Here is a 14,990-nt window from a genome sequence, read left to right on the forward strand (position 1 = left end):
AAGGCCTTCGCAGGTAAAACCACCGCAGACGAGCACCAGGCCCTCACAGCAACAAGGTCCCCAGTCTGATGTCACCTGTCTGAGGCCGTTTAGATCAGAAATAATCAACTCAGAATAACTGTAGTTTTGTTCCACATTTACGTAAGAGATTTAATTCCTAAAACTGTTCGTATTAAACCACTCGACGTGATCCTGAAGTTTTTATTTCACTATTTGGTCCCTAAATCAAGACGTGAACATTTACAACAAACTAATCAGACGCCTTCTTTCCTTCGTTCACAACTTTTGGCTGAAAGTTTAAGGCTAAGCCGAACACTGTGGGTGACATCAAATTCACTAATGCCTGACATACACTGTGCAACAGGTTTGATTTTCCTGCAACCTACGATTTCCGATCAGGAGCTGGTCATGGTTCTGTTTACCCCATGTTTACTACAGGAAGCATGACACACGATTAAGCTAAATCTCAATCCCAAAAACAGTCGACTGAGTGAAAATTCAGCTCAAAAAGGGCCCAAAATTGCACAATGTACGTCTTTAAACAGTCTCTGGTATCAATACTTGCTCAAATAAGTATCTAGTCTGAATACTAGTTTTTTCAGGTACTATCATATTTTTTGGGTTATAAGGCGCACTTAAAATCCTTTAATTCTCAAAAATCGACAGTGCTTTATGTATTTTGGTTGTGCCTCATGTATTAATTCTGGTTATGTTTACTGACCTTGAACCGATTTTTCTGTGGTACACGGTGCTCAAAAATCTGTCAAAAATGTTTTAGTACGACTTTGGTAAACTACAAAGCCGCACCGCTGGATGGATTGTCGGAGCATTATGGCTGCCGTCATCAGGAGCTTCACAGAGTGTAGACTTATAATCTCTATAAAGTTTCACCTGAACCATCTCCAGCGCGATAGAAACACAGAACAGACTCACCATCAGCAGAACACCCCTCTGTCACAGAAAGAACACTTCCTCGTGTCTTTTAGTCCCACAGAAGCTGAACCACATCAGCTGCACAAGGAAAGAACTGTTTTTATCAGAGTTTATAGTTTATGTAAATGAGTCATGTGGTTTTAAATTTGTTTCTGTAAAACGTAAACAAATGTGACAAAGCTTCATTAAAAACTTTATTACTCAATGTGTATTTGAGTCGTAAATCCATTCACGTTCATAAAACACATTCACCAAGACAGAGAGGCAGCACCAGGCGAGTTACACCGTGATCTGCCGATGGATCGTGGACGACTGGACTAAAGGATCAGACTCAAGTGTCGTCTGTTTCACTTTATGCCTCTTATAATCCAGTGTGACTTATGTATGAAAATAGACGAAATAATTCAACATTATTGTTATTAAGCCTTGTAGTTCAATTAGTCGGGCCTAATTCAGTGTAGTCTGCATCTGAGTCCTAGAACTGTCCTCGCTGTCCCAAGTTATTATTATTTTTCTAGATTTCTGACATCACCAAACCCGTGTGTTCTGTGCATCTGTCCTACATGGCATTTTCACTTTGTGTGGTTGTAAATAAACGTATCTGCTTTTTTTTTTTTTTTTTTTTTTCAGAGAAGAACGGTTTGTCTTTCCTGGAGACGTCCGCTCTGGACTCGTCCAACGTGGAGCTGGCGTTTCAGACCATCCTCACAGGTATGAACGCCTCCTAGAGTGTGAACCGCACCTGCGAACGGCCGACAGACGAGTCACGCACACACACCACGGTCACACGAGACGAGAACATGACAAGAGAACTTTGTCCGAGTGGGAATCGGTCCTTGGACTTTTGGGTGACCACTGCTCTGGCCGCTGAGAATATGTGGTGTTATAAAGAGCGTTCTGTGTATTTTATGTTATTAGGTTCTTTTTTCCGACGAAGAGTTTGTTTTGGTCCTGACAGTTTGTTCTGCTCCTGCTCCTCTTCCTCTTCGTCTCGTGATGTTTCTGTGTCGTGTCGTTCAGTTGATTTAAACAGGTTTTGTCTCTGTCTTCCTCTCGGTGGAGGCAGGACGACAGAATCCCAGGAGCGTGAGAGTAAAAAAGCCCCTCGTCCCGGTTTATCGTCTGGTGGGCACGATTCCGTATTTCTATTGTCTCTTGGTGTTTGTTTTTCTCTGTCCCAGTGATGTTTGCTCCGTCCCAGTCCAGAATGTGTTTCTCTCTTTTACACTGGTCAGAAACAGACGATTTGAGTTGTTCCTGTTCTGCTTTTTGTTGCTTTGCTGTTTCCAAACTCTTGGTCTGAAAAAAGAACCTGATAACAGAAACTATCGGAAGACCAAATGAACCTCATCGGACTATGGTTATTTTACTGTTTTTGAATAGAAATACATTTACAGAATTAACATTTTCAGACTATATAATGACATTTTCTTTCTTTCTTTTTTTTTTTTTTCTTTATTGCCAAAAGTAAAAAATAACAGGCAATTTACATTAGAATAACAATAACAAGTGTTGAGATTGGACTCCTAACCCCAATTATATGTAAATAAATACAGTAGTCAGGTGAGGCATACAAATAAAAATAAAAAAAACTCAAATAAAGATGGTACATGCGACCATCGCCTTAGAAAAATATCCATTTTGAGTTGAAGTTGGGCAGTCAGACACTCCATCTGATAAACATACTTCAATTTTTGTGTCCAATATACACGATATAATGTAATTTTCAACCCAAAATCTGTTTCTGTAACATAACTATGTGGTTTTATACAAGTTTGTTTTAGATTAAGACCATAAAACTATTCAGGAGCGTTTTCTCTCCATTTATCCTAATAATACATTTGTTTTACTCTTGATACGACAGCAGAGTAGATGGTGTGGAGTTCTGAAAAATAAAGATATTGGAGCTGCACTGGATCAAAACTTACACATGCAGGTGCTCATCAGAACAGAGGACTCGAGTTCTTGTAGAGTAGAAAAAAGGATGACTGATGCACTTCAATTTGTGGTGTATTTATTGTCACGCCAACACATTTCGACTTCGTATTCTTCATCAGGGCTGATCAGAGTCGAGTGCTTGTTCTCTGATCCAGGGGTTGATGGTTTGAATCCTACTTCAGATATTAAAAAACCAAAAGATGAACACACAATACTCACGATAATCACTGTATTGACTTATCGTTCCATATATAAAACCTGGATCTGAGTCCTTTTTCTTTGCAGTACTGCGGAGATTTTTGTTATTTCTTTTACTAACATGAGATTCGAGCTGTAGAGGGGAGAATACATGACTTCTATGGCTAATTATCGGTTCATTCTTCAATTTATTTGTTGCAGCTCAGGTTTTAAAATATATTTATTGGGATTCTCCTGCTTTGTGTCAGAGGCTTTAAGTATTTTCAGTATTATTTTTTGTCGCAATCTTTCTCTGTAGCTTCAAAATGTGTCGTGACAGGTCGACTTGAAGGTAGAAAAACGTCATATATATACAGTCGTCTATCGATTCACGCTGCCCCGTCAGAATAAGCTACTTTATGTTTCTCGGTTTACAGTTGTATAGATCCAATAAATCCAAACCCTGACCCTGACCTTTCCAGTTTGACACGTTTCTTTGGATCGGAGACGTGGGTTTGATGCTTCTTGCGCACGGCGATCACACTTTATACCTTAGTTCTGTCAAATTTAAACTCATTTATATGAATCTGTGTAGTTAATTTGGACAGTTGTATCATGCTGTTGAATAGGGCTTGGACTAAAGAGAGCACATATCGACAGGACAATTTAACCATTGAATAATCACCCACTATAGAGTCAACATTATTCACTCATTTACATGAATTTGGGCAGAAGTAGCAAATCGTCTCTCAAATAATGCATCCACTTTGATACTAGCGACATTGAAGATGGGACAGTTCCATGTAATTCAATTTTATTTCTACACAAAGTTACAGCGTTTTCTACACATGGAAACAAAATAAAATACGACGTCATGAAAATGATGACGATCAAATCAAATATTAAATCCAAAGTATTCAATCGTCTAACGTAGGTTTTCTGCTGCAAAACGTCTTGAGCGTCGTGCGCATTTGCAGTAGCGCTAGGGAGCTCAAATTGACGGGTAGGTCGTTTCGACAGGACACCGGTTCTATCAGGTCTGGCTCCAATTGATTTGATTGAAGTTGTCGCCCTTCATTGTAACTGCTGCTGTGAGCTTTGTCATTTTGGTCTTAAAATGTTCGTATTTAACCGCTCTACATGATTCTGGGATTTAATTTGTCTGTATTTAAATTCCTGATGTGGAACTGGCTCCAAATTCGCTCCTTTAACTGCGAGCCTCGATGAGCTTCATTTGACTGGAGCCTGAACACTGTGGGCGACGTCAGACTTGTTTATTCCACGTCTTTGCACAGTCCGTGGTCTCACCGTCTCACTCTGTCTGTGTCTGTCTGTGTCTGTCTTCTGTGTGTCTTCTGTTTGTCACCGTCTCGTGTCTCTGCAGCCATCTTCCGGATCGTGTCCCAGAGGCAGATGTCCGGACGCGGCGAGTCCGACTTCGCTCCGACCTCCAACGTGGTGCCCATCTCTGTGGAGCCCACCCAGAGCGGAGGCAAGAGCTCCTGCTGCCAGCAACACTGACTGACCAGACCCACTGACCGACCAGACCCAACGACAACCAGACCCACTGACCGACCAGACCCACTGACCGACCAGACCCACTGACCGACCAGACCCCACGACATCCAACCAGACCCAACGACAACCGACCAGACCCCACGACAACCAGACCCACCTAGAGTGAGAGCTCCTGCTGCCAGCAACACTGACCGACCAGACCCCACAAAAACCCAATGACAACCAGACCCACTGACCGACCAGACCCACTGACCAACCAGACCCAACGACATCCAACCAGACCCAACGACAACCAGACCCACCTAGAGTGAGAGCTCCTGCTGCCAGCAACACTGACCGACCAACCCCACGACAACCAGACCCTACGACATCCAACCAGACCCCACGACAAGCAACCAGACCCCACGACATCCAACCAGACCCCACGACATCCAACCAGACCCACTGACCGACCAACCCCACGACATCCAACCAGACCCACTGACCGACCAGACCAAACAACAACCAACCAGACCCCACGACAACCAGACCCACCTAGAGTGAGAGCTCCTGCTGCCAGCAACACTGACCGACCAGACCCAACGTTAACCAGACCCCACGACAACCAACCAGACCCGGCAACAACCAACAGACCCCGACAACCAACCAGACCCCACGACAACCAGACCCCACAACAACCAACTAGACCCCACGGCAAGAAGATCCAACAACAACCAACCAGACCCACGACATTTAGACCCCACGACAACCAGCCCCTCCTGACCACCCAGAGCGAGAGCTTCTGCTGCTGTTTCGGTGTCACTGAGGTCCAGGCTTTGTCCATCCATCCGGTGACTTGAGGAAAGTTTCACGGTTCATCCTCCCGGCGTCGCAAGTTTCTCTCTCACTCCAAACTTTCCTTCTGCTGTTCGAGTTCCGTTTTTCGGCTGCTCGTTCTTCCTCCTCCCGCGGCAACTCACAACTCATCATAATCCAAAAAATACGTTGTACGAACCATCCCAACCCAGTTTTGAAATTTTGAAAATCTGGTCACCCAAAACCGAACCCAACGACAACCAGGCCCCCTTTTTATATTTTAAAAGAATGAAACAGAAGAGCGGGTTTTTATGGGCCTATATCATTATAATAACCTTTTAAGGCATTTAGAGATTATATATCCCACACAGATATTTACATTTTGTTATTTATATTTTTATAGAAGTGAAGTTTGTGAAATTTGTGACCTTAAATGAACGTCAAATCATTTTTGTATCGGCATTAGCAGCGTCTGACCGTCCCCACGAGAGACACTTAGAGGACGAGGACAGGGACAGTAGTTTGACCAGTGGGGACGAGGGAGAGCGGCGGGACAGGGGACAGGACCAGGGACAGGGGACAGGACAAGGGACAGGGGACAGGACAGGGACAGGGGACAGGACCAGGGACAGAGACTGGAGACGGGACAGGGACAGGGGACTTTGTGACGGGACAGAGACGGGGCTGAGACCGGATCGGGGACAGTGGGACGGGGGACGGGGGTAATGCTACAGGACCGGGGGGGTGATGGGACATAGAGACAGGAGCAGAGGGCAGGAGCAGAGGACAAAGGGACTACGGGGACGGAGACTTTCATGGGACAGAGGGAAAGCTGCGGGGACACTGATCAGATATTTAGTGCACAATAATATAAAAATGAAGGTTGTGGTTTTGTATGTGTGTGTTTTGACTTTTGTTTGTCCAATAAATCTGCTATTTCTTATTTTCTTTGTTTCGTTTTTGTGCTTTTTTCATTTTATTTTATTTAACATGAAGTGCTCCACTGTGTTTTTAAACTCCACACACCTTCACTAGAATCATTTGCAGTTCATATTGGGAATGATCCTCCGAAAAAGTGAGCATCAAATAATTATGTTTGTTTTGTCAAAGTCGATCTTTTCAAGTCTTTTGAACCATTTCACTTTTGTTTCTGGTTCTGATATTGTCATATTTTAGTTTTGGGATTCGGACGTCGTAATTGTTGTGGTTGTTGGATCCAAACAGCGGAAAACGACTTGAGATTTTTGTTTGTGAACTTCATAAATGCAAAAGTGAATCAGATGTGTGTGACTCAAACCTCTGTTTAAACTGTTTCTCTTCCCAACGGAATTGAAAAATAGTGAAAGGTGAAGGTGATGGGCAGGATTGATCCACAGGAAGAACCAAAAAGGAAACATTTGTCTGACTAAGAAATCATCCTGAGTTTACAGAGAACATTTTGTGTGTCCTGATCCTGATCCGTCGCTCAACCTCAGTTACGAATTTTACAAAAAGTCGACACTAAAGTGAAAGTCTCCAACTGTTCACCAAGAAACACCTTCCACTGCAAAGACCAAGACGTGATGTTTCTGTAAAACCACAAGAACAAGAAAGTGCAGCTCAGTCTGTTTGTCTTCTGCTCCTCTACATTAACAAACGGGATTTTGTTTTGTCGTGGCTCCACATACAAAATGTTCTCTGTAAACTCAGGATGATTTCTTAGTCAGACAAATGTTTCCTTTTTGGTTCTTCCTGTGGATCAATCCTGCCCATCACCTTCACCTTTCACTATTTTTCAATTCTGTTGGGAAGAGAAACAGTTTGAACGGAGGTTTGAGTCACACACGTCTGATTCCCTGGTCCCTGAAGGGTTGACCAGGTTTTGTTTTCACCCTGTGTGTCGTGTGTCGTGTGATATTTCCGCCATTTATGGACCGATTGTCTCCAAATTTGGTACATGGGTCAAGCCCTCGTGTCTGATGCTGCAAAAAAAAAGTTTAGAGACGATCCGAGGTCATTTGAGGTCACACGGGTCAACTGAAAGGTCACAACATTATAAAGAATCGTCAATTTCAGCAATTTCTGATCCATCTGCGGCCTAAAATATTCCCCCAGTCGTCACACAGGTCGGCACACACACACATAACCCGGGCACACTGGATGTTACAGCTTCAAACGGGTCAAGGTAACCAAGGTCAAATATGTGTTTTTGGTCACAATTCCACGAAGGATCGAGCTCGAGCAACGGGAGCGTCTCAAAATCTCAGAAAAATGATGATCTATTTATAATTCTGTGCTTTTGTGTCGTCAAATATGAATAGTTTTCCAGATAATCACTCATTATAACAGTTGCTTTTTCTTTCAGTTTATGCCGTTAAAATTCTAATTGGATTGAAAATAATTTCTTATTTTATTTATTTGTAAAGGAACAGTTCATATTAATGAACATTAAAAATGTAAAATGTAAAGATTAAAGCAACGTGGCTCATTTCCATCTTCAGTCCCTCGACAGGTTCACGTAAAATCATCTACAGGACGAAGAAAAGTACAACAACAATCACACAAAAGTACAACAACACACACACTGTACACACAACACACACACACACACTGTCACACACACACACACACACTATACACACACACACAACACACACATACACACACACACACACACTATACACACACAACACACACACTGTCACACACACACAACACACACACTGTACACACAACACACACACACACACACACACACACACACACAACACACAACACACACACTGTACACACAACACACACACACACACACACACACACACACACACACACACACAACACACACACTGTACACACAACACACACACACACAACACACACACTGTACACACACACACACACACACACTGTACACACAACAACACACACACACACTATACACACAACACACACACTGTACACACACAACACACAACACACACACTGTACACACACACACACACACACTATACACACACAACACACAACACACACACATACACACACACACACACACACACACACACACACACACACAACACACACACTGTACACACACACACACACACACACACACACAACACACTGTACACACAACACAAACACACACTGTACACACACACACACACACATACACACACACACACACACATACACACACACACACACACACACACACACACACACACACACTGTACACACAACACACACACTATACACACACACACACACACACACACACACAACACACACACTGTACACACACACACACACACTATACACACAACACACACACTATACACACACACAACACACACACTGTACACACAACACACACACTATACACACAACACACACACTATACACACACACACACACACACACACACTATACACACAACACACACACACTATACACACAACACACACACTATACACACAACACACACACACACACACACACACACAACACACACACTATACACACAACACACACACTATACACACAACACACACACTATACACACAACACACACACTATACACACACACAACACACACACTGTACACACAATTAGTTTCAAACAGTTCATTTGAAGTTCAAAGTCAAGAGTTAAACCAACAACCTTCAAAATAAAAGAAAATATAAATGTGTTAAACATGGAGACGTATTTGACCATTGAACATCACTGTTTTAAAGCTAAACGCTGCAGTGTTGAAAGTTTCTCTGTTTCATGTTTGAGCTGCTCCATAAGTAAAAGAGAGTTTGTCCAAAGGTATTTTTCCTAAACGTCCCAGAGTCCGTCGCCTCCTGTTGTGTGATTTGAATTTCTTTTCACAAACTCCTTTAGACGAGGTGGAGCGAGATGATTAAAAACTTTGTAAACCAGAATTAAATCTGCATATTTGATTGTTTTGTCCCAATTTAGGAATTTGTATTTGTCAAGTTTTCTGCAACAGTGATCATTTGTGGGCTTTTTGTCTAATACTTTAAGTGATTTTTTATAGTTTCAGCTCATTTAAGAGTCGTTTTGTTTGTCAGAGTCCAAATAGTAATGCAATAATTTAGATGTGGCAAAATCATTGAATTTAAAAACATAAATGTCATTAGATTATTTCTTATATGATGAAAATTTGATAAATGATTTTGATTTTATTTCCATTGTTTTTGTGATGAAACACAACACACTGATCTACAGTCACACAACACACACACACTCATGAAAAATGACCATAGTAACGATGATGTCATCTGGGCTCCTGATGACCTGAACTCGCCGCCGCCTCGTGGGACCAGGTCCACGTCTCTGACGACTCTTGTTCACTTTTGCAGTTCTGATGTTCCAAAACTTCCAGAGTCTGTTTCTCGAGCCGTTTTCCGCTGTTTGGATCCAACAACCACACAATTACTAGGGGTGTGCAAAAATATCGGAATATCGATATATCGTATCGTTTAATGTGATGATTCAGTATCGATATCGTGGGCTTCTGTATCGATATTTCACCAAGAGTATTTTTAGGTGAGTTTTACTAAATTATTTTGTTACAGCTACAGTTTTGTTGCTTGTGGAGTGAAAGTGAAACTCATTTATGCGACACATTTGACATTTTTACTGTTTTGACGATTAAAAAGTTTGTGTTTCATATGAACTTTGTGGTTTAACAAAGACTTTAGTATCACAGCCACGATTTAACCTTTATTTTTTATTGAACCGTATCGAATTGATTTGAAATATATCATATCGAATCAAAAGTTCACTGTATCGAGGTGTGTAATGTATCGGCAACTTCTTAATGATACCAGCTCGAGCAGTGACGACGTCCCAATCCCAAAACTAAAAATATGACAATATCAGAACCAGAAACAAAAGTGATTTGGTTCAAAAGACTTGAAAAGATCGACTTTGTCAACAGACACGTCCCACTGGGAAAAGTGAGCATTATTATTTGATGCTCACTTTTTCGGAGGATCTTTCCCAGTGTGAATCACACGATGACGGGATCAGGCTGCATGTTTTACGAATCTACTGAACTAAAGATTTTTAAAAAAGAGCTTGAAAACTACATTTACGTGACATCACAAGGTGGACCAGGGCATTTTGAGCGAGACAGACTAATAATAAAAGCAACTTCAGCGGTTTTTGAGAAGGAACAACATTAGAACATCATTTAAAGCACAGGTGTCAAACATACGGCCCGGGGGCCAGATCCGGCCCTCCAAGACCTTTAATCTGGCCCTCGGCTGATTTTCTACTAAAATATTTTAATTATATTTTCTATTAAAATGGTGTTAATTTTCTGTGGTGTTTATCACAGCAGCGTCTCCAGCGTCTCTGTACGTGGCCCCTCCCACCAGAGCAGCACAAATGAAGACTTGTCTCTTTCCAAACGCTCTTAAAGGACGATCGTTTTGACTGTTGACCGTGACACCCTCATCAGAAAAATGTCCAACATGAGAAAAGTGGAGCCGAGTGCAGGATTTTACAACAAAAATGGACTTATTCCTGTTTACAGACAAGTTCATGTTCAAACTTTGTGTTGAAATTGTATTTTTCTTAAAGTTCCAGGTTGTTCATAATATTATAATATTTTGTAAAAGAAAGAGTTCATCAATTAAAACAGATTTCTGTAATAGATTTGTGTTTCTCTGCACAAATATTTGAACTTCTTGTTATTTTTGGGGTTTATATGACATGAGTTTTCTGATCCAGACACTTTGGATCAAAGTCGGTTGGACTCGACCCCCGGAACAAAATGAGTTTAACATCCCTGATTTAAAGCTTCACTTTGTGTGATATAAAACCTTTCAAACGCTCCTCCTGACCGACCAGAGGCATTTTCACACTATGGAATCTGAATTCAGTTAAAACTCGACGAGCAGCTCTGCCCTGAGTCACGCTGCGCCGCCCGGGCCTCGTCTCGTTTGGGCGTGGGCACCGCTCGCGCCGAACAGCCTGTAATGTCAAAGAACCTGTAAAGTGAGCTGGACTATTGTCAAAGAGCCACATCCGTTTTCTGTTTTCTGATTCATGTTCCGATGTCGTTTCGTCATCGCAAACAAACCTGGAGACGTGTGTTTGTTTCATTCACATGTTTAAATAATAAATAAAACTCCAGACGTCATGTGGAGGAAGTTTTATCTGTGTTTTCAGTTTGTGTTTCAGTCACAAGTTTAACACAAACTGTATTTATTCTGAAGAGTTTTTCTCTCAAACACAAAAAACTGCTCCACCTTGTGATGTCACAGAGTAATGCTGTAAATGCTCCACAGGCAGTGTTGGGAAGTTTACTTTTAAAATGTAATCCCCTACAGATTACAGATTACACACACCAAAATGTAGTTTGTAACAGAATCCATTAAATTACTTAAAGTGAGTAATGTAATCTGATTACTTTGGATTACTTGATTTGCTGTAGAGAAACAAAGACGAGGAAATCTTCACATAAGAAGTTTTGTCTGATAAAAGAAAATAAAAAGTCCAGACTTTACTGAACCAAATTAAAAATATTATTGATAGAAGAAGAAGAAACACGTCCACACAGCAGGATTTAGTCCTGGTTTAGTCCTGGTTTTAGTCCTGGTTTAGTCCTGGTTTAGCCCAAAATGTGAAACAGTAAAACACCTCTGTGTAATCCATTTATTTCACCAAAGTAACTGTAATCCAATTACCACTCACTGAAACAGTAACTGTAACTGAATACAGTTACTCATCATTTGTACTCTGATTACTTTACTCCAGTACATGTAATCTGTTACTCCCGACACTGTCCACAGTTTATTTCATTTTTCCGTTTTAGCGTCAAACAAAAAAACAGATTTCATTCTCTATTTCCAATATTTAATTTAAAGTTTAGTCTTTAGTTTTAATTTTGATCTTTGATTTTCTCTGGTTTGTTAGAAGGAATTTACTTTAAAAATCGTTGCAGTTTTCTGGACAAACATGTTTCTTTTTTTATAACGACGTGTTTATTTTCACGTCTTAGAAAATCGTCGTTGATCCGCGACGAGAAACAGGAAACGAGGAGAAACTCTCCTTTGTTCAGTCGACTCCATCAAACTAGAATAAAAATAGTTTTTATTTTAGGTCCATGGTTGAGCAGCAAATAAACCAGAGAGAATCAAATATCCAAATTCAAATTAAAAATTCAACTTTAAATTAAATATTGGAAATTGAGATTGAGATCGAAACAACAATAGATTTTGAGTTTATGTGAAATAACACCAATCAAAAAAAACATGACTCTCTGTGACTATTTTCATTTAGATATTTTATTTATTTTATTTGCAGTTCTGTTCCTCAGCGTCGTGTGTGAATTCAGTGTCGAGTGAATAAAGAAGAGTTTATCACTGCTTCCTGTTTCTCGTCATGGAGTTTAACAACGACTTTCACTGCAAAAAACTATATTTAAGTAAATTAAAATGATTTTTATTAAGAACATTTACTTTTAATGTGTAAAGAAAAACATTTACACATTCGTTTATTTGAGTCGATTCAACTTCAATAAGTAAAAATCAACAAGTCAAATGATCGACCAATGAAATAAGTTTGTTTTTCTCTTAACTCGAGAAACTTTAGATTTTGTTTCTTATTTTAAGTGTTAATAATTTATGTTTTTCTTATTTTAAGTGCAGCCAAATGTAGTTTCATATTTTAACTACAGAAAATCTTGATCCATTGGCAGAGAATTTTACTCAAGTGAAATTTACTCAAATCATGATCAAACTTTCTTAATTCAAGTCGTCTTAACTTGACTAGATTTGAGTTTTTGTCGTTTTCTAAGACGTGAAAATAAACGTGTCGCTGTAAAAGAAGAAACATGTTTGTCACGAAACTGCAAAGATTTTTTAAGTAAATTCTTCAGCAGCAAAACTTCAAATAAACCAAAGAGAATAAAATATCAAAATTAAAATTTTAAATTAAACTTTAAATTAAATGTTGGAAATAGAGATCGAAACAAACAACATCAGATTTCGAGCTCTATTTACGATATTTAATTTAAAGTTTATTTCAAATTACACCAATCAAAAAACTGTCTCTGTGTCTATTTTAATTTTGATATTTGATTCTCTGGTTTATTTGAAGTTTTGCTGCTGAAGAATTTACTTAAAAAATCTTTGCAGTTTCGTGACAAACATGTTTCTTCTTTTACAGCGACACGTTTATTTTCACGTCTTAGAAAACGACAAAAACTCAAATCTAGTCAAGTTAAGACGACTTGAATTAAGAAAGTTTGATCATGATTTGAGTAAATTTCACTTGAGTAAAATTCTCTGCCAATGGATCAAGATTTTCTGTAGTTAAAATATGAAACTACATTTGGCTGCACTTAAAATAAGAAAAACTAAAATTATTAACATTTAAAATAAGAAACAAAATCTAAAGTTTCTCGAGTTAAGAGAAAAACAAACTTATTTCATTGGTCGATCATTTGACTTGTTGATTTTTACTTATTGAAATTTAATCAACTCAAATAAACGAATGTGTAAATGTTTTTTACACATTAAAAGTAAATGTTCTTAATAAAAATCATTTTAATTTACTTAAATATAGTTTTTTGCAGTGAAAGTCGTTGTTAAACTCCATGACGAGAAACAGGAAGCAGTGATAAACTCTTCTTTATTCACTCGACACTGAATTCACACACGACGCTGAGGAACAGAACTGCAAATAAAATAAATAAAATATCTAAATTAAAATAGTCACAGAGACAGTTTTTTGATTGGTGTTATTTAACTTAATTAACTTTCAATTAAATATCATAAATAGAGGTTGAAATCTGTTGTTTCGATCTCAATCTCAATTTCCAATATTTAATTTAAAGTTGAATTTTTAATTTTAATTTGGATATTTGATTCTCTCTGGTTTATTTGCTGCTCAACCATGGACCTAAAATAAAAACTATTTTTATTCTAGTTTGATGGAGTCGACTGAACAAAGGAGAGTTTCTCCTCGTTTCCTGTTTCTCGTCGCGGATCAACGACGATTTTCTAAGACGTGAAAATAAACACGTCACTGAAAAGAAACAAAACAAACAAAAACAAAACTGCAACGATTTTTCAGGTGAATCCTTCAGCAGCAGAACTATTACTATTACTATTACTATTACTATTACTATTACTACTAAATACACCAGAGAGAATAAAAAAAATTAAAACTGAAATAGTCATGATGTTTTTTGATTGGTTTTATTTGAAATAAACTTTAAATTAATTACTGTAATTAGAGGTCAAAATCTCTATTTTTTGTTTGACACTAAAACTGAAAAATGAAATAAACTGTTTTCCCTTTTTTTTGTTCTTAATTGAAATTCAAAAGAACAAATGTAACACAGACTAATCTTAAATACACTGATGTTAGTCGTGTTTTAGTGAAATGAGTCCGACCTGTCAGTCATGTTTAAAGAGTCATTTTTCGAGAGTCATTTTTTAAGAGAGTTCATTTTTGTTATCTTGGATGTTTGGTGGACAAAGCAGACGGGGCTGAAGTGCTGTGTTCTGTTTTATTAGAAACACGTACAGTACACTTTCGAAATAAAAGCAGAACTAACATGGATCAGATACAACAATATTCAAAGTCCCTTATGTCGTTCACAGAAAAAGTACAGAAAAATC

At 39.1% G+C, this 14,990-nt stretch overlaps 1 protein-coding gene across 2 annotated transcripts in view; it reads left to right on the plus strand.

Annotated features, from left to right (window-relative positions):
• rab11al (RAB11a, member RAS oncogene family, like) overlaps nucleotides 1-6,308 on the plus strand; it is a 16,911-nt gene extending 10,603 nt beyond the window's left edge. The window contains exons 3-6 of one of the 2 annotated variants that reach the window (XM_055164079.1): nucleotides 1-13; nucleotides 1,564-1,644; nucleotides 4,433-4,563; nucleotides 4,614-6,308. The exon at nucleotides 1-13 is cut by the window's left edge and continues 181 nt beyond it. In XM_055164079.1, the coding sequence (XP_055020054.1) occupies nucleotides 1-13; nucleotides 1,564-1,644; nucleotides 4,433-4,563; nucleotides 4,614-4,619 (231 nt within the window). In that variant the 3' untranslated portion in view covers nucleotides 4,620-6,308. The remainder of the gene's footprint in view (nucleotides 14-1,563; nucleotides 1,645-4,432; nucleotides 4,564-4,613) is intronic. The other variant, XM_055164080.1, reaches the window with a different exon arrangement.
• The last annotated feature ends 8,682 nt before the right edge of the window (nucleotides 6,309-14,990 follow it).

This window comes from Boleophthalmus pectinirostris, unplaced genomic scaffold, assembly GCF_026225935.1.
Source record: "Boleophthalmus pectinirostris isolate CB_2022bp ecotype Guang Dong unplaced genomic scaffold, ASM2622593v1 HiC_scaffold_6, whole genome shotgun sequence".
NCBI lineage: Eukaryota > Metazoa > Chordata > Actinopteri > Gobiiformes > Gobiidae > Boleophthalmus > Boleophthalmus pectinirostris.